General features: G+C 38.9%; 1 protein-coding gene and 1 long non-coding RNA gene across 3 annotated transcripts in view; one reads left to right on the top strand and one right to left on the bottom strand.

The window, feature by feature from the left end:
- Positions 1–54: 54 nt before the first annotated feature.
- LOC129236998 (tyrosine-protein phosphatase non-receptor type 9) overlaps positions 55–14,342 on the top strand; it is a 42,946-nt gene continuing 28,658 nt past the window's right edge. The window contains exon 1 of one of the 2 annotated variants that reach the window (XM_054871347.1): positions 55–318. In XM_054871347.1, coding sequence (XP_054727322.1) covers positions 295–318 — 24 coding nt within the window. In that variant the 5' untranslated portion in view covers positions 55–294. Of the gene's footprint in view, positions 319–13,117; positions 13,226–14,342 lie in introns of those variants that run through there. The other variant, XM_054871345.1, reaches the window with a different exon arrangement.
- On the bottom strand, positions 12,432–13,445 carry LOC129236999 (uncharacterized). Its single transcript, XR_008581733.1, has 3 exons — positions 13,340–13,445; positions 12,641–13,153; positions 12,432–12,577 (listed from the first exon to the last, which is right to left on the bottom strand). It is a non-coding gene; the product is annotated as an uncharacterized LOC129236999 (long non-coding RNA).

The raw sequence follows: 14,342 nt of genomic DNA, 5'->3' as shown, positions 1-14,342 counted from the left end.
TTCTTTATGATTGTTTCAGAGAACGTACGTTCTCTGACATTTGTTTTACAAGCTTTCTCGTCCGAATAGTTTTGTGTAAAGTCCGGATTGTTTTGTACAAACGCGCAGAGCTATGCTCATATATTATTAAGATGTGCATCTCAGAAAATAATATTGTAATTGAGTAGCCAATTTAATGACTAGGAGTATAAGTATTAGTACAAGTTTCCGGAATTTTTTTGTGAGCAACCCTGTTTGGACGGCAAAGCGAGAATTGAAAGAACTGGAGTCACGTCAGAATTACACTAGTTCAAAATGGCGTCGGCTGATCAAGAGTTTGTAAGTACAATCCATGGTCGAATTGCATTTGAATACGTAAATGCAGATATTAAGATATATTCAAAGAAGTGAATTGTGTTACACTTTGAAGTAATCACGTCATATGATGATTCAGGGAAATTTTTGAAGTGCTTAATCTGTACAAAATATGATACAGTGTCAAATTAAAGTGTTCTATCTGATTAAAATGCCGAGTTACGAAATTCCAGCACATAACATTGAACGACACAGTGGTTTAGTTGCTATTTTAAGATAAATCGTTGACGGGAGCTAATATTGCAATTCGTTGCATTATACACTGTAATAGAAAATATGTAAAGGAATTAGGGTTCAATTACTTCTGCACCTTTCATTCTACAAGTTATGAGTTATTCTCGTAGTGCATCAATTGAATTATGCATTATTGTTGCAATGCACGTGTATATACATTGTATGTTTACATATGTACTCATGTTTGTGTGTGTATGTTTGCTAAATTTTTGTGTTCCACTTCCTCTATATTTTGTTTTCATTTTTGTTTATTCTAGTAAACGCAGAGAACGTTGAGGCTGGTTGAGGTATACTTAACGTATACTCTGAAAACGTTCTCTGCGTGCTCTGATTTACGTTCGCAAGTTTTTTCTGCAAATAAAACAGCTGAAGTGTTTATAAAGTTCTGCTTGAAAAACATATATACATACATAGAGATGCTAAGATTCATACATATCTTTGGTGGTTTGTTAAAACAACTTAAATTGACTTAACTTAATCGCGGTTTTTGACACCCACATCGAAACATTTTGATAAATTTTGGTCCTCCGGCTATATACTAGATAATTACCAATAGATTTTTGGGTATAAGTACTTTCTACGTTAAAACCGTTAAACCAAACATTTAAACGTCATGTGTGTGTGTAGTAAGGAAACACAATAACCCCCTTCCCCATCATCAATACTGAACTGAAATATGTACTCCATTTCTGTTCATATTTTTATTTTAGCTTGCAGGCATCCGGCATCGATTCCAATGAATTGTTATTCTCGTTTAAAATTGGAAAGTGATGATATTGCTAAATGCACTTGCTTTTAATTTTCATAGAAATATTTCGAATACAAGTAAAAACACGCATGTGACTGTATATTTTGTGAATTTAAGTGAAGTTAAAAAAATATAATAGCATTTATATAAGGCAAATAATTGGAAAACTAGTATTTCCAGAATATTGAGTAATAAATGTTGTTCCTGAATCACTCCCTAACATCTCCACCAAGCTTGATTAAATAAATCATTATAATTTCCCTAAAATTGTCGATGTTTGCATTATACTAAACCAGGCTTAACATTTTCTGTAGTTTTACAGATTAAATTAGAGGTGTAGCCTTAAACTTAACGGTACTTGCTGTCTTACCTTAATGGTGCCATAACTATAAACAGCTGATATTTACATAGTTTGTTTCATAAATCTTTTTTCATATGAAAATATTTGACAATGAAAATTTTTTCAAGTGGATTACGAAAGTATTGCCCGAATTTCTTTATTTATTTTTATAACAAAACCAACTTATCCTATTTTTCCGCCATACATATATGAAAAAAACAAGATAATTATTTATTTAAAGTGATTTAAAAAAAAAGATGTCTAAAAATTCTTTTCACATATAAACAAAATAAAATATTAAATAAAATATCAACAAAATAAAACATTAAATAAATGTACGTGACTATTTTTATGTCAATATTTCGTGTGACTACCTGCAACATCCATTACCCATTGTAACCTCCTGGGCATTGATCAAATTAGTTTTTTAGGTCATATTCCTATAGAATCTTTTCACATTCCTCTTTGTTGCATTTTATCAAGTTGTTTTTGAATGTAGGGCATGTTTTTGTTACTTTCTTTTTCAATTGCAGACATAAATTTTTATATTTGATAATGCGAGTTGATATCTGGGCATTGGGCAGGAGTATCTAAAACTTTTGACCAATTATATATCAATCAAGGCCTGCATATGTAAGAGCTGTGCTTGGGATTATTAGCTTGGTGTAATTTGGATAACAATTGTTTAAGATTTTCTGAATCAGTAAGTCCAAGTTAGATGGTAATCGATCCTCTGCTCACCACCTTAAACGATTCGGGAGTATACGCACAAGCATATGCGGACGACGTTGCTTGTTTGGTAACAGGCTCCTCGCTTATGAACATCTGCAGGAAAGTGCAGAAAACTCTGGATCGGATTGACACTTGGTGCTGTGCGAACGGGCTGTCGGCAAATCCCGCCAAGACTGGTATTGTCCTCTTTACCAGAAGGAGGAAGCTTGACGGAATCGTTCTGCCAAAGCTAAAAGGAGTCACAATCCAGCTATCCAAGGAAATTAAATATCTAGGAGTAATCCTCGATAGTAAGCTCCTATGGAAATCACACGTTGAGACAAAGGCATCCAAAGCGCTGACAGCTTTCTGGCAGTGCAAAGGTGTCTTTGGGAAAACGTGGGGTCTCTCTCCTAGCAAGGTCCTATGGATCTACACAGCTACCCATTATCACCTATGCATCAGTGGTCTGGATGAGTAGACTATCCCTAGTGGGAGTCAGGAGGACCTTATCGAGACTACAACGCACTGTGGCCATCTGTTGCACCGGAGCTTTTCCGACTACTTCAGGCCCGGCACTAGATGCTCTGATTGGTTTACCACCACTTGATGCTTTCATCCGAGGAGAGGCCCTGAAGGCCATCTGCAGACTGAAACACAGTGGGAACTGGTACGGCCTTTGTCCGGCATTGGAACACAGAGAAGGCATGGACATCGATCCAACGATTCTCTCCATGCCCCTTGACTCAATGCCATCAAGAGTCGTACTTGAAAAGAGATACAGTGTAGTGCTACCAGAGGCTCAGTTGTGGGGAGACTCAGAAAATGAGCCCGGCAAACACTGTTTTCGCATTTTTACAGATGGCTCCAGGACCGAGTATGGCTCCGGCTCTGGGGTCTACGTGGAATCCAGCGGGACAAAACTGCACTTTGCTCTTGGAATGCATGCATCTGTGTTTCAAGCGGAGGTGTATGCAGTTCAAGAAGCGATGAACTTTGTTGTGGAAGAACGATGGAGAGGCAGATCTATATGTGTCTGCAGCGACAGCCAAGCAGCGCTTATGGCCTTAGACAGCCCTCAAACCACATCAGGGGTAGTGAAGTCCTGTAAATCCAGGCTGAACTATGTCGGCAGACATACCAGCCTGATGCTAACATGGGTCCCGGAACACGTGGGTATCGCGGGTAACGAGACCTCTGACTCCTTAGCTAAGATGGGCTCTGAAGCCAACTTCTTTGGCCCAGAGCCCGCTTTGCCACTCCCCTCTGCGGCCATTACGGCCACGGTTAGCAAATGGGTAACTACTACCCACAAGCGAGCTTGGCAGGCTGAGAGAGTAGTAAGACACTTGAAGCCGTCCTACTCCCACTCTTCACGACACACCTGGCCCCAGCCCCACATCAGCACGGATTCCGACGAGTGCACAGCACCACCACAGCACTCACCGCCATAAACGCCCAGATAAATCGCGGGCTTAACCAAAACCGCCCCTGCGAGAGGACTGTCCTAGTAGCGTTGGACCTAAAGAAGGCTTTCGATACAGTCAGCCATTCCACGCTACTAGATGATATTTATCAGTCGACACTCCCGCCAGGGCTGAAGAGGTGGTCCGCGAACTACCTGAGCGGTCGGCACTCGTCAGTGATTTTTCAAGATCAAATGTCAAAGCAGAGGAAGATTAAGCAAGGCGTACCGCAGGGTGGTGTCCTTTCACCCTTGCTTTTTAACTTCTACATCTCGAAGCTCCCCCAACCACCAGCGGGAGTTTCCCTGATCTCATACGCTGACGATTGCACGATAATGGCGTCGGGCAATGACGTCGATGGCCTGTGTTCCAAATTGAACAACTACCTCACCGACCTTTCTCGCTTTTTCACTGCGAGGAACCTCCAACTTTCCCCCACCAAGTCCACGGCGACCCTCTTCACCACCTGGACAAAGGAGGTCAAGCTGTCCCTTAAGGTAAAAGTCGACGACACACCAATTCCGACTGTGAATAATCCCAAAATTTTGGGTGTAACCTTTGACAGTTTGCTCTCCTTCTCTGCGCATACAACCGCAATTGCCACTAAAGTCCAAAATCGCAACAAGGTCCTCAAATCGCTGGCCGGCAGCACTTGGGGCAAGGACAAAGAACTGTTGCTTTCGACATTTAAGGCAATTGACCGGCCGGTTCTAAACTATGCTGCGCCTGTCTGGTCGCCTGGTACTAGTGATTCGCAGTGGATAAAGCTTCAGACATGTCAGAATACCGCCATTCGGACAGCGACCGGGTGCCTCCCGATGTCACCCATACAACACCTGCACAACGAGGCACAAATGCTCCCAGTAGCGGAGCACAACAAATTGCTCAGCAAGCAGTTCCTGCTGGGGTGTTACCGTAGGTTTCACCCCTGCAGACACCTGCTTGAGCCTGAGCCGCCTCCCAGGCACGTCAGGAGACACCTCCTCGACTACGCTGACGAACTCCAGGACAAAACTGACCGAGACCTACTGGACAGGACAGTATTCAGACAGTCAATAAACGACATTCACCGGGAGACCGTTACCACCTTTATGAACTCCCGTCCCGTGAATGCCGTAATCGGAGTCCAACCACCACCCATTGCAGATGAAGAGCTCCAGCTTCCCCGTGAGACTCGTGTAACATTGGCACAATTACGTTCTGGATATTGTAGCAGGTTAAACTCCTACTTATCCAGAATCGACCCCGACATACCGAACACATGTCCGGCATGTGAAGGTACCCCGCACGACACTAACCACCTCTTCACATCCCCCTCAATCAGACTCATCTAACCCCCCTCTCCCTCTGGACCCAACCTGTCGAAACAGCATGTTTCCTGGGCCTACCCCTAGATGAGCTAGACGAAGACGACAGATGATATACCTACACTGACAGGGCAAACTATGCTGTTAAAAACAACAACAACAACAACAGGCTGCAGATGGACAAAACTGATGCTACCTGTCATGTCCGATCGACTGTCGCAAACCCTTCTGTCATTAAGCAGAGGGGAGTGCAGACGGCTGGTTGGACTGATGACGGGCCACTTTCTGTGGGCAAAGCACATGTTTATGGAAAGGTTGGGCATCTCAGACAGTGTACTCTGCCCAGCTTGTGAAGAGGAGGATGAGACGGCGGACCACTTCCTGTGTGTCTGCCCCGCCTTCGCCCGAATCAGGTTTGAGGTCTTTGGCACTGATGTGTTAAGAAGCGACCATCTTGGCTCCTTGGCACCACAAGATCTACTCAGATTTCTTCGGAGATCGGGTAGATTTAAAGAAAATTAAAAGGGAATCCAAGTGTAGTACAATGGACTCAATTAATGTCTGAGTGCTGCACTTGCTTGCTTGCTGCACTCTAAACCAAAAAAAAAAAAAAAAACAAAAAAAAAAAAAGTCAGTCCAAGTTTTTCCACACTTCGTTTTAAATTGTTACGTAAAATGCCTAAATAGATTTCTTTCAATTATTTTTATTTCACCAACATTTTGCTGCAATTGCAACCCCATACTATTACACTTAGCTTTCTAAGTTTCATTGTGGGAATATTGTTCTTGATTTTTAGCTCTTAGCGACCTTTTCTGAACCCTGTTGGGTCCATAGATGTTATATAGCACTGTTTTTGTCTAAATATTTGGCGATGTTCTTTTGACATCGCTTCACATGAGGCAGTGTGTCTATTGCACGATACCGGGTAGTTGAGACCGCAGCGGTGGGGAGCATAATACAATTAAACACCAAAAAGGATGCCTCCAGTAAGGAGTGCTATTAACCCTCCTCTGGAGTTTAGGCGTTGACGATTTACTCTATCTGCTGACTCCTAGTCCGCTGTCAAGGATATACATATGATGTAATTATAGCAAGAGGTAAAATGGAGAATGAAAGGTTTTGAATTTTGAAAAGTAGGTTTAGAATTGAACCGGACAATAAGGCAAACTGGAACATACCCACTTTTGAGAAGAATATCCCAGATTGTCCTCTGTACTAGTCCACAACAACAACATCTAAGGCACATGCACTGGGACATTTGACCTAAAGAATCTGTCAGTGCAGATCCCAAGCATCTTTCAGGCGGATCAGTATGCCTGCCTATGTCTGTTTATGTGCAAAGAATAATCTGAACATAAACCTTCGAAATAGCGGATGACCATTTTGAGCATTCAAAGCCTTGCTCTCTTTGAGTTTAAGTCCTCAATAGTCTTGGAATGTACTGAAAGATTCAACTTATTAGGGGCGCGCAATCATATTCAGTTTATAGGGGTCCCGAAGCACAAGGGCTGACCCGGGAACGAGGTAACGAATGCATTGACTAAGAACTAAACTTTTCCTGGCTATTGGACAACACACCATTTAAGTATAATTTAAAGCTTCCATTGTTTATGGTGAATTCACATAAACTATCTTTAAGATAGATCTGGTTTAACAGAAATCTTAAATATATTTAAAATTTATATAATAGGAGAAAGCCTTCATTTCCAATTCAATTTTTGTTGATTTATTTACTATCAACTCAGTTTTATTTAGTTGTCTATGGTACTAAATACTATTATTTAAATTATTTTTATTACTATTAACTTTAGTATAGTATTTTATTTTTATTTTTGTAAGTAATTGTAAGTAAATTTCTTATGGTGTCTGCATAAATGTTGTTATTTAAGTATTTAATACCAGGGTAGTACACTTGACACAAGGGCGTTAACTTTATGTCTCTAGGTTTTGTATAAATGCATTGTTATGCGACTTTTATTCAAATAAGAATGTTTCTTCTTTCGTTTATCAAACTGGCTTCACAAAATGAATGTTCAGAAATATAATTGTATAATAATGCCTGAGTGCATATTTAGCCATAAGATGCTGTAGTCCATTTGGATTGTATTGTAGATCTTATTGTCCACGCTTTGTAAAAACTCAAGTCCATGTCATACAGAATAGATGTAGTAAAATAATTGTGTAACACTATGCTACAAAGTCAAATTTGTTGGCTTTAGGTGTCAAATAAGTAAGATGTCCATAATTGAGTCCTGATATACTACTCATTGCTTAATTAAGATAAGTACTTGAAAAATATTCTCAGAAAAATCATATTAAGGTTCTTTTTTTGGTACAACGAATTCTTGTGCGAGGTTTTTTTTAATTGGGTGCGCAACTAAATTCCCGCTGTTTGTCAATAGATGCCGCCAACAGTGTGTGCTAGTCGATTCCAACATAACCTAAACGTCATAAACCCAGCTTAGACATATATTATATGATACTTTTGGTTTTGTGAAAATGTCTAATTTTGTGCCGAATAATCGTCATTTGCGGGAAGTGTTGATTTTCCTCTTTTATTCGAAAAAAAAAAAACTGTGGCTGAAGCGCATCGAGAACTACAAAAAGTTTATGGAGATGCTGCTTTAAGTGAAACAACGTGGCGAGATTGGTTCCGTCGCTTCAAAGACGGTGATTTTAATGTTGACAACCGTCCGCGTGAAGGAAGGCCAAAAACCTTCGAAGACGCTGAATTGTGCAGATATTGCGGCGTCCGATTACCACCTGTTCCGATCGATGGCACATGGTCTAGCTGACCAGCATTTCAATTTATATGAAGACATGAAAAAATGGGTTGATCCGTGGATAGCCTCAAAAGGTAAAAAGTTTTACCACGAACAGAAAGATGATGGAATGTTTGCCTTTTTCTTGTTGAAAATACCGTTGATGAATAAAGCTAATTTTGAACAAAAAAGTGTTTTCTTTGTTAGGCATGTGATATGTGTTACAATGCCAAATATTACTAACATCATCAACTCCAGCCATTATCAACCAACAAATTTCTGCTAGTAAGCTTCTTTTTCTGCTTACCGTATCGTACTTCTATAGGTATTTTTACTTGGTGAATAATGTAAATTGAAATTATTCCTTACTGGTTTTAGTCTCTATTAGTGCAGAGAATACCATTTTTTAGACCTACCTATATGCGTATGGTTTCATCTTACATATGTATACACTTGTAGAAGTTCATCGCTTCGTTTTGCCCACAGGGAGGCTACAATCAAAAACTCGGGTATACTTTCTCTCATAGCTTCGCATTCAATTAAGCTTCAGTCGCCTAATATTTATGTATATATGTATGTGCCTGAGATGTGCATAGATGATAAAATCTCACGAGTACTCTTCGCTTTCTCTGTGTCAGCGGTGCCAATTCGTTAAAAAATTTCGGCAATACCGGAAATTGAATAAAACAGTAAAGAATTTTCAATTTCATTCTAGGTGATCATATTTATTGAACAAATTTTATTTACATTTATTTATTTAAGGCACACATACAACCATAGACCATTTTTACAATGATTGACCTATTCTTACAAAATAAATCCTATATAAAAGAAATAACAATAAAATGAAAATTATAGTTATAGTGTAGATTGTAACTCAGAAACACCTGCTCTTTACTTGCTTAGTAAAATGATTATGGGGTTTTCGGGCCGTTTCGGTAAAATTGCAATTCGGTTTCGGCAAACTTTCTGATTTACTTTTTAGAGCGAAAAAAAACAACAAAATGCTAAAACAAACAGAATTTTAATTTCAAGATTTAGCTCCATTTTCCAATTTGTTTTTCTGCAAATTTATCAGGCTTACCATTCCGGCAACTTGATATTTATTCTTTAGGCATTCGGGAAATTAAAAAAAAAACATGGAAAGTATTTCCGAGCAATAAATTACAATTTTAGTGAGCTTTTTTCCCATAGTGAAATGAAATGGAAACTGCTCATCTGGTAACCTCGTGTACAGCCATGCTACTTGTTAATAATTGTTCAAGAAGAGAGTTAAGAGCCTCCAATGCCATCACAAAAGCACTCATGTCACGCTCCGGACCACTTGTAGTTTCTGCAACTGAATACAACCGTACATACATGTGCACATAATCTGTCCATGGTTAGCGATGTAAGTATTGGCAACACACATTTCCCTATCATTTCAGTAGCTGGTTTGTTGTTCTCGTTCATAGTAAGCGATCTTGTTTGTGATAGGCTCATGTTCCGTGTTTCGCAACGACAGTATCTTCCGCTTCTGCAGACAGTTGTGCATTTCGTTTTGTCTAAATACTTAAGTACACATTTTAGAAAATGAATCGGTAGTGAAATGATACATATGACATTTGATTATTGTAGTCAGTTGAAAAAAGTGTATATCTGCAGAAATTAACTATCGCACGAGTTATGCTGCTTGCCTTCAAAGTTAATAATGATCGAAGATACGAGTACAAGAAGCAGCAATTGCCATCGCAAGGTATTCTTTTATATAGTAAAGGTTCGTCTACAACTAAAATTGCATTTCAATTAATTTCGAATGTTTTAAAATTCCAATAATTTTAAGCAAACCCTTCTGTGACGTCCGCATTCTAGCACTGATTTCTGACGATCTCATGGGCCTATTAAAGCAGCGGGCTTCCGCAAGAGTTTCAGGTGTTATATGTTTTTGTGAGGCATAACTTCTTTCATTAGTGAGTTGCTTTTAAGTTTTACAGCTCCCTAAGTCAGTATAAAGTATATATGTATAAGCGGTGCTTACAACCTACTCCAAATTGTGGTTGGTGTCTGGAGGGACCTACAGTTTTATGCCGCCTTCGAAAGATAGATGGTTTTTATGGGGAGCTTTTTCATGATTGAAAGGCACTCGGAGGTTTTTCATTGTAAACCGACAGGCGACCGCTATTGGAACAACTTTTTCTATCATTCGGTGTTTTATGGCCGAGGTTTCGAACCCTGGCGCTACCGAATGGTAGTCACGCAGGAACCCACACCACTACGGCGGCCGCCAATAATGGATGTAGTGCATTTACACTTAAAACGTACCACACCTGATCACCGGGGCGAATGATGAATTAATTTTCGGCTATTGCAAATAAATGCCTAGGTATATGTATTTACATACGTACCTGCATCCATACATACACTCATAGGTACATACATCCATATGTGCACACGTTAAGTATGGTTTCTTATATTAAGTTTGTTTAGCTATCGGAGTATTACCTCAACGCTTTTGATCTGAACACAGTTTTGACTGTTGACCGAGTGCAGAAAATAACAGTTGGCCAGTTGCGAATAAGAAGCTAACTCTTGGCTTAACGGGTGTGAGTTAAAAGTAGCAAAATGTAAATAATATACACACAAATACGACTCGAACAGTACGAGTATCAATGTGCTTGTCTTTTTCTAATACTTATGTATCTATGTATATATGTATATTTATACCTCTCTACCTGGCAAAAAGTGATAAAGGCTTAGCGGTAAAAGTAATTTGTGATTACACATCAACTTTTTCTCTTTCATTCATGTTTAGATTTTTTCTAATTACTGCACTCTTGCTCGGTTGCTAAATACTTTGCAATGCAAACTTCCGTACCTGCTTTTCTATGAAGATTGACCTGACCAGTAGTGACTCTATATGGCATCCTAAGCGCAATTACTTGAGTGATTCTTTAAACTTCTTCTGTTAGTGTCTGCCTTTGCCTGTAGATAATTGGCCTTGCTACCGAAAAGGCAAATTATTTTTTTCTAAGAGCGCAGGGAAATGGACTGCTATTCATAGGATTATCAACAAAAGAGCATATAAGAAAATCATACCTATTATATAGGGCTTTGGTATGGTTCACTAAATTTTGTTGAGTGAAGAGCGGATTTTATAAAGACTTTTTGGACTCAATTTATAAGGCTTATTTGCGAGGCAAAATATGGACTCCAAATAAGACAAGCGTATTCAAGTCTAGACTAGACCTTAAAAACATATTGTATAAAATCTTCCGGGTATACGTCGGAGAAAAGCCAAAATTGCATTTGATTACAATTATTATTAAAATGCGCGGGAAGCACCATTATTGTTGCCGCTTTTAAAAATTGAGTTTATAGATACTATTTTCCAATCATCTGTAAAACTCCAAATGCTAGAAATTTATTAGAAATAAGGGTAGCGGTTCAATCGGGAAGGAACTTTTTTTTTAATAATTGACGAATCGCCATCCGTATCCATTTGTTTAGAAGACTTTGGTGATGCCTCTTCCAACGTCTTCATTACTATGTTCTTATTTACAAATGCGAACGGAAAGGCAGTGAAGATACCCATAGCAGCCGGCTCTACGCGCCGGAGTGAGTCCACTTTTCCCAACAAAGGGTTGTCGTCCCAGTAAACTAATCTTGTCTAGCAGCTTCGTGCAGCAAGGCTGCTCCTAATACTTCTTAGAGCGGCCCTTGAGCCAAACTCGCTGATCACGATAACCCTCGTATCTCAATTTGGAGATTCGACTACACAAGCGAACTAAATTACTGAGCACCTAAGGACCTGCAACTTGACCTCTTTCTGTCGACAGATCCAAACGTTGTTTTAGCAAACGGTTGCACGAATTGCCAAACAACAGTGCAACGCTTACTTTCTCTAGCGATGGAAACCAGGCGACCATAAGGAAAGCTAAAGCTTCCAAAGTCATTGACCACGACGGTATAAAGATGCGGATGTTGAAAATTTTGGGTCTGGTGGGAGTAGCCTTTATCACGAAGACCTTCAACCTCCCCATGCCCACTCTCATCATCACTGATAAGTGGAAAACAGGAAAGTGGTCCCACTATTAAAACCTGTGAATCCGACTAACCAAGGGGAGTCTAGTTCACTAGGAAGTGCCAGTGCGGTTTAGACAGCGGTTGCCATCGTCTAACTCATCTAACTATAGGTCCACGAAACGTGTTTTTTCGACGGGTTGGATCCAGAGGGAGAGGGGTGTTAGGTGAATGGGTTTGAGGTCACTGAACTTTGAAACAAAAAAGTGTTCTCCTCGATATAAAACATCGATGCATCATACTCTATACGGTCCGAGTGTAAATGCTCAGGATGTGGCGAAAAATGTAAAAAGGCGACCCCTACTCCAAGACACCTATTTTGTAAAAATACTTTAGACTCAGGGTTGTAATTTTATGACGCCTCCGGAACACGTCAGAACTGCACTCGGTTTGCCTGCATTATATTTTGTTTATTGCATTTTACTTTTGCTTTGAATACTTACTTTCTTAAAACTGTTGAGTGAACCTCTTCCCCCCTTTGTTGGGCTGTGTTCTTGCCTATTTCTACAGCATTTACGAGGACCCGTTAAAGTTAAGGGAGATGTATTTTGAACTGTTTCAGTTGCTCTGTTTATGTTTTCATTGTAAAATGTTTCTGTAAGCAAATTATAAAAACCTATTTTATTAAAATTGTCACTTGTGTGCTATACATACATACATGTATCGCTCATTATGAAATTCAAAGGCATCTGATTAAAATTATCGCAGGATTTTAGAATGTAGTATAAATATATTCATCCTGTTGCTTTCGCTGGCGTAACTATGTGCATACGACAATATTTCAAGAAACATTTAGCTATTTCACCTTGTTGCGGGAAAAGCTCTGACATGATGACGTTACGTGGCTACTGTGAATTGTGACTCAATGGGAAGCTATTTACAGCAACAATCGAAGAGTACAATAATATCAACTTCGGGCGTCGCCACCGCCTTGCCAGCAACACTCAGATTTTATCAAGCCAATACACTGGAAATGGCTGTTGTGTGTTTATCTTCTCGGAATACGCCATATGTATGCATGTGAATTTGTTTATTGCTTTTTACATGAGCGACTGTCAATGAGCTTAACCACAAGTTGTTGTGGCATTCGGCTTCAGTCATGAAGCTGCCGGTGTCTGATATACTATACAAATTTCGGTCCAAATGGGTAAAGTGGTCTAATAGTTGAATTCTGGTGGACGAAAGATTAACAAAAATGGTGTATTTGATTATAAATAACATCAGTCAAGAGCAGAGTCTACAGGTATACCACATTAGCATATTTAATTCGACTGGTATTTTGTGTTCTCAGTATTAATTTAAAAGTGAATTTTAGTGACGACCCTGATCATCCTCCTCAAGAAAAATCTATACATACCTTTTATTTTTGTCGGTCTACATTTGGAAGACATTCAAGGAACGTGACCATTTTATGTTGATAATGCACCGGATGCTTTTGAAGTTAGAAACCAGAGATATCGTAAAGTATGTAATTTTGTTCGCACATAATGCAAAAAAATAACGCTGAAAAATAATAAAATGTTTTGCAAACATTTTTCTTTATGAACAAATTCTCAAATCAACATTTTACAATTTCGTATATTTAATTTTTCGAAAGTTTGTTAAATCGTTACCTTAAAATTGTGTATTTTGAGACTGTCTTCGAACGGAACTAAGTTTTGAATTGAAAGTTTTTTGTTGCTGTAGAAGTGCATGAAATTGTGTTTGGCTAGCCCTTTGTGATGTAGTTTTGAAGACGTGGCCATTGTGTGGAAATGACTACATATACAATGATGTACATATGTTTCAGAGTTATTGCAAAGTTCTTTTGAATTTGATAAATAAGATTTTGTTACCTCTTTTCAGTTTATTCTGCTTTTTAAGATTTCTTTGAATTCTTTCTTAAGCACCTCGAGCTCTTTCATGTAGTCATAAACATGCACACATAGCACAAGTGTTGCTTCTGTTGTCTGTAACACATCCATGCGCATATTCATGTGTGCACATACCTACATACATACCTACAAACAACCTACAAAACTTTTAGAAATAAGGTTTCAATTAACATTCGTCTACTTTTGGTGCAAACTCTTTTGATTTCTGCCATCTTCGCTTTTTTGTGCAGTCATAATTAATTAAAAGGTGACATTTTTTAGAGATTCGGAATTTCATTGTAACCATCTAAAAGAATCTATTTAATTCTTGCCCAAAAATATAATATAAGAAAAAAACTGTAAAATAATATAAAAGCTGATGAAAATGGAGAACTATCTTCTGCTCAAATATGAAGGAGACGGTATCAATAAAACGGTCCACGGATGACATATGGCAAAAATAAATTTTTTGTTTTTTGGTAGGACTGTTATAAGCTTACATGGCAA

The sequence above is a fragment of the Anastrepha obliqua genome, chromosome 2, assembly GCF_027943255.1.
Source record: "Anastrepha obliqua isolate idAnaObli1 chromosome 2, idAnaObli1_1.0, whole genome shotgun sequence".
Lineage (NCBI taxonomy): Eukaryota > Metazoa > Arthropoda > Insecta > Diptera > Tephritidae > Anastrepha > Anastrepha obliqua.
Note: the sequence above shows the minus strand (reverse complement) of the source record. Positions and strands in the feature narration are given on the sequence as shown.